The 14,073-nt window shown below is 39.6% G+C and overlaps 1 protein-coding gene across 3 annotated transcripts in view; it reads right to left on the minus strand.

The window, feature by feature from the left end:
• The window catches only part of LOC101742298 (protein 4.1 homolog), an 86,775-nt gene that overhangs the window by 29,432 nt on the left and 43,270 nt on the right, over positions 1–14,073 (minus strand). For all 3 annotated transcript variants that reach the window (XM_062674419.1, XM_062674418.1, XM_038018062.2), the window contains exons 2-4: positions 3,150–3,312; positions 1,254–1,401; positions 313–429 (exon numbers count right to left, since the gene is read on the minus strand). In XM_062674419.1, the coding sequence (XP_062530403.1) occupies positions 313–429; positions 1,254–1,401; positions 3,150–3,290 (406 nt within the window). In that variant the 5' untranslated portion in view covers positions 3,291–3,312. The remainder of the gene's footprint in view (positions 1–312; positions 430–1,253; positions 1,402–3,149; positions 3,313–14,073) is intronic.

The following is a 14,073-nucleotide window of genomic DNA, read 5'->3' on the forward strand; positions in this document are numbered from 1 at the left end:
TTTATTTTTTTTTTATTGTTTAGATGGGTGGACGAGCTTACAACCGACCTGGTGTTAAGTGGTTATCGGAGCCCATAGACATCTACAACGGAAACCACCACCCACCTAAACATATGAGTTCTAAGGTCTCAGTATAGTTACAACGGCTGTCCCGCCCTTCAAACCGAAACGCATTACTGCTTCACGGCAGAAATAGACAGGGTGGTGGTACCCCACCCGTGCGGACTCACAAGAGGTCCTACCACCAGTAACAATATATACATACATATACTTTAGAATAGATTTAAATCATTGATCATCATCATCACAAACCATCAAGTAGATCCCTGCGAACCGCCAAAACAAGCTGGTATCTCGTTAATTCTTCCTGCAGCTGCGCTGGCTCCGGTGGGTAGAATTTTACGGCGAACCTTAAGAACCACGGTTCATCTGTAAGAAATCGAATTAAGAAATAATTCAAACTTAGATTTAATGGATTTAAAGTGCCCAAACAACTATCATTCAATTGTTTAGCGCGACTGGGAGCCGTATTTCTTTGACTACGTACAGTTGCAAATGTGTTAGACAAGCTAAAATGCATCGGTGATAACAGAACTACGACACACCCCGATGCCGCGGTCACAATAGAAAACCAACATCCATAACCTTTAAGCGGTTCAGACCGCAATAGCAAACTAGTGATGCGAACCAATGTGGTGTAACATAAGCATATACAATTTGGAAGCCACGTTCATTTTTTTTCCTACCTATGCTGATAGCCTTGAGAGGCTATTTCAGGTTCACCCTAACGTGTAGGTGAGCTCACGGGGCTCAAACCGGAGTGTTGCTGACACTGGCCCTAGCAAGAGCAGTGCTTCGCAGAATCTACCACCAGGTCGGAAAGGCGACCTACTGAGAAACTCAGTGGGCTGTGTCTATGGGTTAATTCGCTCGTCGAGCCCTTCGTCGCAAGCGACGGGTTCGACGAGGACGGTGACCGGTGCTTGTGGTACCTAAAAGCACCGTTAATGGATCGGGAGGATCCGTAATGTCGTATTTTGGGCGACGTCGACTGTTTACCAGTTTACCATTCGGTCTACAGGATCGGGTATGACGTTCATGATCACAAAGAAATGTACTTGTGCTATGACTATGCCACATGGCTTCGCAGATTACACAGTAAAAGTTACTCGGAGTCCTAGAACCGAATCACCTACTCGTACAGCAGTGGACAGCAATATCTTTGTGAGTAGCAAGACGATATATGTACTTACGTTTCAGCATTTTTGAGACCCGTTTGTCGAGATCGATCCACACCCGGGGATCTCCTCTATCGGCGTAGAGCAGTCCGAAGTAATCCTTCTCGACCAGGTTAAGGTTGTCGCACACTTTGTTCAGCAGCTCGTGTCCGCGGATTTTACGCTGCAGTTTAAAAAGAACAGTTATTTTTACTTGCCTATAAATATTGTTCGATATGTTGTATGTATTGTTGTATATGTATATTGTATGTATTGTTTGAAGACGATCCAGAGGTCGTAGCCGAAAAAGATGGAGTGACCAAGTGTCTGAGTATCTGGACATGAGACTGAGCCACGCACTTCACTGTGCCACTGACCGACATAAGTGGCTAAAAATTTCAAAAAAAGGTCACAGGCGGGCGCAACACGATGCTCAGCAATGAGCGATCGACTGAAGGAGGAGGAGGAGGAAAAATATTGTTACACCGGTAAGAGTATCGCCATCTATCGCCGAATGTTCGAACGCATATAGAAGTATGTAATAGAATCTAGAACGCTCGAGAAGTATAATGCCATCTATTGTCAGATAGCGGAAACACACAATACTCGACTCTTGTGGAATATTCTCGATAATTCTAGAGATGTCGTATCGACTATAAAAGCGTTGCAGAGATGACATGCAATCAGTTAGTAATCGGAACTACTCAAAGCGAAACAACAAGCGGATCACCTGAAGCGAAGCGGAAGAGGTGAATTGAGTGAATTTTAAAGTGTTTGTGAAGTGTTCTAAGAGTTTAATACAGTTTTAAGTTGAACTTTGGTGGAACATTTATTTATCGCGAACCCCTGCACGTAACAATATTAAACTTAATATTATGACCGACTCGATGATGCAATAGTTAGCGCCCCTGTCTGTTACGCCGAGAGTCGTGGGTTCGATTCCCAATTCGGACAAGCATTGTGTGACGAACAATATCGTTTGCTCTTTGTTTGGGTGTTTAATATATATATTTAAATGTACATGTTTGACAGTCTCTGTTACCCATAAAACGGGGGAATTTTAAATTGGGGCCGGATGACCGTGCGTGATTTGTTGCCAGTTATTTATTTATATTATTATTTAGTGTTATGATAAAAAAAATCGATTCAGAAATAATTAATCAAGGTGCAATTACCCGAGATAAAGATTTTCTCGTATCTTTTTTTTTTCAAATTCAAAATCATTTATTTCAACTTAGATGTCAGCATAGCACACTTGTTGAATGTCAAAATATAAATAACAATGTTAACTCTACCACCGGTTCCAAAAAAAGCCACAGTCCTGAGAAGAACCGGCGAAACAAACTCAGCGGGTTTTTTTTTTGTTTTTTCTCATATATTTTTTTTAATAAGTAAAAATATTTGCAGTAAACGAAAAAACAAGTCAAAAAATACAATTAAAAAATAATAATAATAATGAAAAATGAAAAGGCCAGGAGCGAGCGCCTCATTCCCACGTAGTGCCATCTAGTAAATAATCCTTAACTTTATAATATGCCTTGTTGCGCAAACGTTCCTTGACAGTTTTCTTAAATCTATGAACAGGTAGTAATTGAACGTTTAGTGGGATCTTTTTGAAAAGTTGTACACCCAGCCCCCTAAAAGAGTTGCTTATTTTCTTAATTCGAGCCGTCGGCAACGCAAGCCTATGTTTTTTTTTTTTTTTATTTATAAAATTAGCCGGATAGAAGTCCATTAAGCCTATGTTTGTTCCTAGTGTTGCCCTTGTAGGCAGACGAGCATACGGCCTACCTGATGGTGAGTGGTTACCGTCGCCCATGGACTTCAGCAATGCCAGGGGCAGAGCCAAGCCGCTGCCTACCGAGCCAAGCCGCTGCCTACCATCGTTCACCCATCTAAGCATTAAAAAAATAAAAATATACAAACACTCACATCGACATCCAATTCCATGTTAGATCCATCGAGCAGCTCCACCTTGACCTTGGCGACGTTGCCGGTCGGGCGTCGCCTCGGCGACTCTTTGTTCTTCGTCTTCGCATCCTCCTTGCTGTCCTTGGCCACGCTCTCCGGCATTTTGCCGCGCGACCCTCAACGCCTAGAAAGAAAAGAAAACTATACTTTACCACCATCATACTTTTGATACCGGGAAATCCTTCCTATTTTTTTTTTTACTTAGATGTGTGGACGAGCTCACGGCTCACCTGGTATTAAGTGGTTACTTGAGCCCATAGACATCTCAACGTAAATGCGCCATCCATCTTCAGATATAAGTTCTAAGGTCTCAAGTATAGTTACAACGGCTGCCCTACCCTTCAAACCGAAACGCATTACTTCTTCACGGCAGAAATAGACAGGGCGGTGGTTCCTACCCGCACGGACTCACAAGAGGTCTTACCACCAGTGATTACGCAAATTATAATTTTGCGGGTTTGATTTTGATTACACGATGTTATTCCTTCACCGTGGAAGTCAATCGTGAGCATTTGTTGGGTACGTGCTTCATTAGAAAAATTGGTACCCGCCTGGGATTCGAACACCGGGTGCATCGTTCAATACGAATGCACCGGACGTCTTATCCTTTAGGCCACGACGACTTCATTGAATGACACTATCTTTGATTGTACGAGTATTCTAGAACAGTCTTCCAGCGCACAGTACGTCACCAAAGCACTTCAAATCAGTTCAAGAAAGACGAATGCGCCGACCGCTACACCAACGTTTCCCACAAACCCGTAAGCAGCATCGTACATATCGGCGCTAAGCCAGGGTTTTCACACATAAGTTCTTTTACAATGAAAATACAATACAATTCTATAAAACTTTAACATTACTTGTTTACAACAAAAAGCCACGCCTGAGTTATTTAGTGGTTCTTACACAATTAGCCATTTTGTGTTTGGGTATAGCAGCTACAACTTCTTTTATACAAACAAATGTAATTACTGCGAAACAATTCACAAAACATATTTTAGTGATCTTTACATGACTGACATTTAATTTATTTTACATGAATTACTTTTAAGTAATATTAACTAACATTGTTATTATCCAGCCTAATAATAGATGGCGCCAACAACATCATTGCATAACAATTACAATACTTAATTAAATTAGTACTGTTAATATAATTATAATATAAATTATTATTAATATTTATGCTTTATTCATATTTAATCATTTATACAGTCATTTGTGCTTTTAAACAATAATATAAACATTAAACATATTCTGAACATTTTCACATCAAAACAGTGTCTGCTAATTTATTAAATATGGTAGAATAACAATTTTGTTGCTAATAATAAATAAATATTAACATAGAATAAACTAAACTATATACTATTATTTTAATTATTGCCAATGGTGGCGTTTGCGCCCATATACACATCATTATCCTGCCCTTCTCCCAGTCACCTGGGGTCGGCGCAACATGTTTTCTCCTTCCATACTCCTCTATCATATACCATTTCTTCGCTCACTCCCCTCCTACCCATATCGTCTTTCACACAATCCATCCATTTCTTCTTAGGTCTACCTCTTCCTCTAAATCCTTCCACATTCATAGTTAACACTCTCTTAACAATCTCATTTTCATTCCGTCTCATCACATGTCCATACCATCCCAAACGTGCACTCCTCAGCTTCTCTGTCACAGGTGCCACTTTCAGTTTGCGCCCATATACACAATGGTCACGTAAATAACAACAACGTGGGAACACGTTCTGCGGTTGCGCATCGTCGCGTCGCCGCGTGAAGGACGCCTACGGTAAAACGTTCTGTTAACGAAATGCAATACGGACGAACGCGGTTACTCTTGTAAAACGTAAACAAAATATTTAGTGCCTTTTTTTTATGATTGAAGGATTACTGGTGGCCCGGAGGCCTTTCCAGTTTCACCAGGACAGGTGGGCGAGCAAAGGCTCAGCCAGGAGGGGTGGGATTTGCTAACAGCTACTCGAGCGCCTCCGAAGGAGACCTAACAGCTCAAGAGTAGCTGCTTCGCGAATGAATCTACTACCGGATCGGAATCGCGACCCGCTGAGAAGATCCGGCGAGAAACTCAGCGAGCTGATTCATGGGTTAGGTTGCACGGCGAACTCTTTGTCGAGTTCGACGAGTACGGTTACCGAGGTCCCTAAGCCTGCTCTTAGTGTTAGAGCTGAAGGCGTCTAATGCAAAGGTTATTGGATCTGATGGATCCGTAAGGACGTGTTTTAGTGGCCTACTAGTGATTTGAAACTAGCACTAAATCTTCTTCTTCTCAGTCGTACAATCATGGCGGAGTGGTCGTAGTCACGTTTTTTTTTCCCCTACCTATGCTGATAGCCTTGAGAGGCTATTTCAGCTTCACCCTAACGTGTGCTCACGGAACTCAAACCGGAGTGTTGCTAACACTGACCATAGCAAGAGCAGTGCTTCGCAGAATCTACCACCGGATCGGAAACGCGACCCACTGAGAAGATCCGGCGAGAAACTCAGTGGGCTGGGGTTACGTATGTCTTAATGCTCGGTTACGGCTTTTGAGAGACTTCTCCATCTCTGTCTATTTGTGGCGGTACGTGTACATTCAGTAAGGGAACATTTAGTAGATGACTTAATCAAGTCTGTCCACCTTGTGGATGATCGGCCGCGAGAGCGTTGACCGTCTACTCTTCCTTGAACCACTAAACGTTCCAATGAGCTTTCATTACGAATGATATGTCCAAACATATTAACATATTAGCAATTACACAATCGACGAAAGCCTTTGTTTGATTTGGAGCTCTTTGAGTATGGATACATTAGTAGCACTAAATACGTTCATTTTAATGCTTTACCTGAACCAGAACCTGTCTATACGACGAATTTAAGAAATGAAATGACGAATTTCAATCCCATGTACATACATACATCTCAGAAATAATTCGAGAAACACAACAAATTTATACTATATCTATCATTTTATACAACGTGCTTTTGATTAAGCTGTAATCCCGTAGTTAAAGCTCACAGACAACAGGCGGATTAAATGAAAATTTTGTCCATTTCTCTGCTAATAAAGTATGCGAGCCGTGAGCATTTATAAACACTATACTTTGTCTAATCTGGTGGAAAATTGCTCTGTTGCCCAGACCCTTAGACCAGAGGCGCGACTATTACTTGCCTTATCATATCGCCTTCAGGATATACGAAAAAATGTAGTTTATTCTGATCCCTGCCTATTTCTGCCGTGAAGCAGTAATGCGTTTCGGTTTGAAGGGGACGACAGCCGTTGTAACTATACTGAGACCTTAGAACTCATGTCTCAAGGCGGGTGGCGGCATTTACGTTGTAGATGTCTATGGGCTCCGGTAACCACTTAATACTAGGTGGGCTGTGATCTCTTCCCCCAATCTAGGCAATAAAAATAAAAAAAAATAAAAAAAAATGAACTTCAGTGCGTTAACATGTATTTCGTGATTAAGGATCACACACTTATAAAATTTGACTACAAGCGCGAATCTCATGGCCAGAGCTAGACAATTCATTACACATGTTTACATCATCATCCGACCATGATCTTAATAAGTAAAACCATAAAACAATTGCATTCGCATAGACTTATCGTTCACAGAATTTTGAAAACAAGCAGAAAAGTTATACATTATTAGTACAATAATTTTGACAATCAAACAACCCTCAGCCCGTTGAGTTTCTCACCGGATCTTCTCAGAGGGTCGCGATTCTGATCCGGTAGTAGATTCATTCGCGAAACAGCTACTCTTGAGTTGTTAGGTCTCCCTTGTAGACACTCGGGTAACTGTTAGCAAATCCCGCCCCTTCTCGCCCACCTGTCCTTGTGAAACTGGAAAGGCCTCCGGGCCACCAGTAAGCCCTCGATCATATAAAAAATATTTTTCTTTTTCTTGCCCTACTTCACTGCGTGAGGTCAGTGCAACGTGTCCTCTTTTTCCATTCCATCCAGGCCATCTCTGCCCTCACACACTTCTCTCGCATATCCTGTCACACAAGACAATACATGTCTTTTTAGGACGCCCTCTCTCCACTTTACTATCTAATTTCCCACTCAGGGCCTTTTTGATCACATAATAATCTTCCTTACAGATAACATGCCCATACCACAGTAACTTTCTATTATTTATTTTATGTAACCGAAGCTACTTACAAACTTCCCCTTAAATACTCATTACTAACTCGTTTTATTTAGAAACTTTATAACCTACTAGCTGACCCGGCAAACTTCGTAGCGCCTCAATCGATAAATAAAAGACCTAAACTTTTGTATAAAATAAACTTAAAACAAACAAAAGGTATTCGTCTGACGGGGCACACATCAAAGGAAAAACAAAATTGTTATTTTTCCACAAATAATTCAAGATCAAAATTAACCAAATCGGTCCTGCCGTTCTCGAGTCTTAGCGAGACTAACGAACAGCAATTCATTTTTATATATATAGATATTAGAAGATAGATTATACAAAGGATATAAACATCCAGGGACTCGAAGACAGACAGTCCTTATAGGTCTTCGCGGAAGCCAGTAGGCCGCGATCTTAATTGACCCAATTGAGTGTTGCTGCCACCGTCTCAGTTCAGTCATCGTTATTTCTGGACCATGAATGAGCAGCGGCTATATCAATTCAAAACTTTTGTTAAAAAACAAAACAACTTATTTATTTATTTATTTAGACACACCAACAGCAATACACACAAAACATTCAAGCTTAAAATTAACAAGTATAAAATTAAGTACTGGTATGTAAGCCAGTTACAGGCATGTACAGCAATCTCAAACACACTATGACATGTTACAGCAACTTTACAAACAGCGGAAAAATAGGCTAAATTTAAATGTTAACAGTACGACAAAAAAGTATATTTGAAAACAACATGAAACCAAGAGCTAACTTCATTGAGTAAACAAAATAAAGTTTAATCGCGCCGAATAATTTTGTGCTTCACTTTAAAATTCTTAATTTAGCAAGAAACCTTAACAAATTTCGCCTTTCGAAAAATACTTTCACTATACCGAATTAAAAAAAAAAACATTACCCAATTTTAGTTACGGGTTGGGTAAAACATCGTGAATAACTCTAAATTTCTTCAAACATTTATAGCGGATTCTTAAATAGGGTCAAGGTCTAGGCAAAACAACGCTAATAATGCATAAAAAATACATTAAATAAATAAAAAACATTACACACACTACCATGTATTTGACACAGCACACGCATGATACTATTCGTTTATTGTCAAACTTTTCTTATTGTTTATAGTCTTTGGTCAAATTAAGAATAGATTAAATATTGTTTGTCTTTGCTAATATTTGTCTAAAGTGTAGTCTTAGCGAAATCTGTGAATATGTAGAATTCTTTGAACTAGAATAGTCTTTGACAATAGAATCATAATGGTGTATATACAAACTTATAATTTCAATTAATTATTTTCGAATTTCGACTATCAGGAAACCATAGGTATATATAAAAATGGATTGCTGTTCGTTAATCTCGCTAAAACTCGAGAACGGCTGGACTGATTTGGCTAATTTTTGTTTTGAATTATTTGTGGAAGTCCAGAGGTTTAAAAGGTAGATAAATATGAAAATATTCGGAATTAAATAAAAATAACAATTTTGTTTTTCCTTTGATGTGTCCCCCCGTCGGACAGATTCCTTTTATTTTATACAAAAGTTTAGGAGGTCTTTTATTTATCGATTGAGGCACTACGAAGTCTGCCGGGTCAGCTAGTTGTTTATAAATAACCCAAAAAATATAAGTCACCTTAATATAGCCCTCCTCTGGGCTTTTACAGGTTTTTTGATTCATTAATATAAAGAGGTATAGTTACTTCATCGACTCACCGGAGGCGATGTAGGTCCGTGGCTCTTGTCCATCTACTCATCAATACATGATGTATTTATCACATTCCGCATTAATTTCGTTAACAAATTCTTCATCGATCCAACTACACATATCGACGTTAGACAAACAGGATATTCTTATGGCGAGATGCCAAAACATATCGCATAGTGCCACAGTTTAGTTATAAAACTGACATGCCGTATTTACTACTGGTAGTAATTCTAGTTGTAAATAACGGTTTTATTATCCACACTCTTAACGTCAATAGTATGTATTCATTGGTGGTTTTGCAATATAATGGTCAGTTTTGTATCAAGAAATATAAGAGGGTCGGCGACCACACAAATTCGCAATTTTTTTTTCTTTTCTTTTAAAGACATTTTTATAGTATTCAGATCAGTGATTTTTATCATGTTTGTCTAATATTTGTATATTAGACAATTATAGTATATATATGTCTATAGGTTACAATAATCGCTTAAGATGATTAGCGTGGTATGGACATGTGAAGCGTAGAGAGAAGATGCATGTGACTAGGATATGTATGTAAATGGTAGTGCAAGGTAGAGCGGGAAGAAATCGACCGAAGAAGATATGGATGGAGTGTGTGAATGACGATATGAGATAGAGGAGTGAGTGTTGAGATGACGGCTGATAGAAGAGAATGGAAGAGAAAAATTAGCTGTGCCGACCCCACCTAATGGGATAAGGTGGAGAAAAAGAAAAACCGCTTAGGAGCGAATCCAAGTTACTTAAAAGACTGGACTTCTTCAAATAAAACGTATCCAACCACATGAAAAGATATAATTGCATATTATTAAACTTCTGCAAAATAATTTTGCTACTGCCACGCCGCCAGTGGAGATCTGGAGCAGTGGAAATGGGTTTTCCTGAAAGTTCAGATTACTCCGGGAGTTAATGAAAACTCTTTTACATTCCCACATACGTTATCTATAATATTATTATGTTTTATTCCGCAATAAATCTACTGAAAACTTTTCAAATATACAATTGGACAATAGATGATGATGATGATGAGTCATTTCAAATATTTGACAGGTAAGGAAAACACAAACAATACACTCGATCACAATCTCCCCCTCCATATTTGTTCTTAGTAGTAAATAGTAATGCCAGAGTAGGTAAGTTACTTACAAAACAATCCGCAGCCCTGACCGTAGACAATTCAACGGGGGATATGATGTCACCGTTGCTACAGTACATAGAGAACAGTAAAACAACTTGATAAGTTGATAATAATGTTCATTTTAATATTTTTACGTGGAAGACTCGTGAGATCCTTTTTTTTGGATCAGAGGGAAACCGCTGGACTATCACCTACCGTGCCCGACCCGGATTAAAACTCCCAGTTACTGAACAATCTGTGCCCAAATGTCGAATAGGACATACCTCAATCGAGGCAGCCTGAGAGAAAAGTGATGACCTAAGTACGGAGCGTTTCTCCTTCGTGATGGCGTCAGAAAACTCTAGAGGCACTTATGACAACCTATTTTCAGTGATTTCTTAAAAGCTCAATGGTCAAGGATATCCATAAGGTGAGAGAGAGAGGGGGAGAGAAGGAGAGAGGTGGGAGAGAGAGGGAGAAAGAGGGAGAGAGGGAGAAAGAGGAAGAGGGGAGAGGGAGAGAGGGAGGGGGGCGAGCGGGAGAGAAAGATAAGAGGAGATAGAGAGAGAGTGAGAGAGAGAGAGAGAGAGAGCGGTCTTATCGCTTAATGCGATCTATTCCACACAACTGTTTAATTTACAGAAATTCTGGAAAAGATAAAGATATTGCAGTAAAAGATTAGCAGTAAGATATAGCATACTCGTATAATAAGGGTAGGTGGTATTTTATTCGTAACAAACTTGATTTACTTTTAATAATAATGTTAGAAGGAAAGGATTAGAAATTAGAAACAAATGCTACTTCGGTTTATCTCCACTGGATCTACGGAGTTCTTGTTATCTTTTTTCGCGATCGGCCGCCAGCTTGGCGCCAACCTTTCTGTTTGTTTAAATTTTTATTATTATAAGGCAGACAATTAAAACTTTCTAAAAACGGAAATATTTTATCAGATTCATTGGATTTAGTCAAATGTTACTGTTACTGTTTTAGTTGTGGTAAGTGGTAATATTGGCAATTTTAAGGAATGGACTGTTATTCCAATTTTAATATCGCATAAATCACCATTTTTCTTATCCACGATAAGGCGGCAACATCATTCATATGTCTTCTCGACCTCTTGACTAAGAACAAAGTGTAGGAAACATGACCAGGCCCAACCTGGGATCAACCCTCACAGACACTATGCATCAGTCTAATTAATTCCTATTTTTAGTGAGGTGATCTACGCATATTAACTCTTCTTTATCTCCACCTTATCCCACTAGGTGGGGTCGGCACAGCTAATTTTTCTCTTCCATTCTCTTCTACCAGCCGTCATCTCAACGCTCACTCCTCTCTGTCTCATATCGTCATTCACACACTGCATCCATGTCTTCTTTAGTCGACCTCTTCCCCCTCTACCTTGCACTACCATTTCCATAAAATCTCCTAGCACATTCATAATTCTCCAAATTAAAAAACTCCTGATCGTAATATAGACTGGACTAACCTCAACTCTCATTTTTATTAAGGAACTATATAACTTCTCATTTGCATACTTACTTACATGCTTATTAGACGGACAATGGTTTAATTAAAATACTATTTGGCTGAGAACTCGCTGAGTCAGAGTATTTGGCGCCGTGTCTTCACTTAGAGGCACAGCCGAAACGTCATTGTTTGCGAAGTTAATGTATTGAGTCCAATGCTATTTCACTACATAGTATAAAACAAATTCGCTTTCTCTGTCCCTATATACCTATGTATGCTTAAATCTTTAAAACTACGCAACAGATTTTGATGCGGTTTTTTTTAATAGATAGAGTAATTGAAGAGGAAGGTTTATATGTATAACAACATCCATTAAATAGTGGAGAAATCAATAATAAATTACAGTTTCCGATGCAAAGCGAGGGCGGGTCGCTAGTTAAATTATAATTGTTTCAACGCCAGTTGTTCGTGTTCATTTTAGGAATACCTTGACAGCATGTCGCGTATTTTTCAAGAATAATAAAACAGTTTTTTTGTTATTGCTTAGATAAGTGGACGAGCTCACAGCCCACCTGGTGGTTAAGTGGTGACTGAAGCCCATAGGCATTTACGACGTAAATGCGCCACACACCTTGAGATATAAGTTCTAAGGTCTCAACAAGTATAATTACAATGGTTGCCCCACCCTTGAGACCGAAACGCATTATTGCTTTACGGCAGAAAAAGGCAGGGTGGTGATGGTACCTACCCGCGCAGATTCACAAGAGTTTCTACCACCAGTAATTGTTACTGATGGTAGAATGTCTAGTAAGCCTGCCCGGGTAGGTTCTACCGCCTTACCTATTCCTGCCTTGAAGCAATATTTCGTTAACTCCCACATAAGTCAATGATGAAAGGATACATCTGCCATACCGCTGAGCTGCTAAACTCAGTTCTACGTTAATCTTGTGACCCAGCACTCGGTCTTTTAAAACAACGTTCACGAATACAGAACTGTTCCCTTCATTTCGCAGACAGACAAATCGTATTATTATGTGGGTGTTTTCGACTTGGAGGCGCCACTCGCGTCTCTTCGTCTCTTCCGGCCAATTACGAATAAAGTGCCTCTCTTGTACGTTTTATTACTTACTGACCCGCAGATTTCATTTTATCTTATCGACTCACTGGCATAAAGCCACGACACGAAACTTAATCAATTTCAACTTCATCTGACTCTGGAACGGATAGCAGTACAAGAAAACGCGGAGAAATATCTTTTTTAACCTTTTTTTTTAAACTTTGTCATATTCTTTTGTTTATTAAGTTTGCTTAAATTATTTAATGTATGCAATTTTTAAACTATCTAGAAGAAGAGGATGAGGCAGACCTAAGAAAAAATGGATGGATTGCATGAAAGACGATATGTGTAAGAGTGAGCGATGAAATGGTATATGATAGAGGAGTATGGAAGGAGTAAACATGTTGCCGACCCCAGGTGACTGGAAAAAGGGCAGGAGAATGATGACCTATTTAAACTATTTAATTTTAAAGCATCGTAAATATGCAACATGGTTGGAGACTTGGATCCCGTGTCTCAGAATGAGTGGCGACATTCACTTTGATGTCTATGATCTTTGCTAACCACTCAACAACAGATGGCCTGTCAACTAGTCGGCCAATCTAGCACGATTTTTTTATTATTATCATCCACATCACTGTCGGGAATAGTTACCCGGTGCTGTGTAAGCCTACCAGATTCCAGATGTCAGACTAATAAACGACATAAATCACAAAAGTAGAACAGCATTGGGCCGCAATTTCTTTTCTGGTTCTAGAGCTGTATGTATAGCTTCAAATCTCTAATTGCGATAGATTTCGCAACGACGCAACATTGTACCGACGCGTTCGGAACTTTCACGCTGTACAAACATTAAGCCGAACGTAAATCAACTATAGACTGGTGTGCTGGTATGTTTTCGTAATTTGGGCTACGCTTTTATATTTTTACTACTACAATCTTGCGCAATACAATCGCGCTCTCATTGCGGGTATCTGTTCTCTACGTTGGTAACGGAAATATTATTAATATGAAGTCTATGGTCTAAAGCAGCCTTTCCCAAAGTGGGCGATAACGCCCCCCTGTGGGCGCTGAAGGCCTAAAGGTGGTAAGAGACCCAGAAAAAAATAGGGGGTTGTGTAGAGGCTTGGCAGGCGATTTCTAATTTCATCTAGGAGTGTCTGAGCTCTCGCTAAAGTGGTTTTTAGTAGGCGGAAAAATGGTGGCGCTAAAAAATAATTTATTCTCAAAGTGGGCAGTAGACAAAATAAGTTTGGGAGCCCCTGGCCTAAAGGATAACACGCCTGGTGCATTCAAATAGAGCGATGTGAAGTTGCCGGTGTTCGAATCTCGCACGCCGACAATTTTTTTTCTAAAGAAATA

This window comes from Bombyx mori, chromosome 20 (genome assembly GCF_030269925.1).
Source record: "Bombyx mori chromosome 20, ASM3026992v2".
NCBI classification, from domain to species: domain Eukaryota; kingdom Metazoa; phylum Arthropoda; class Insecta; order Lepidoptera; family Bombycidae; genus Bombyx; species Bombyx mori.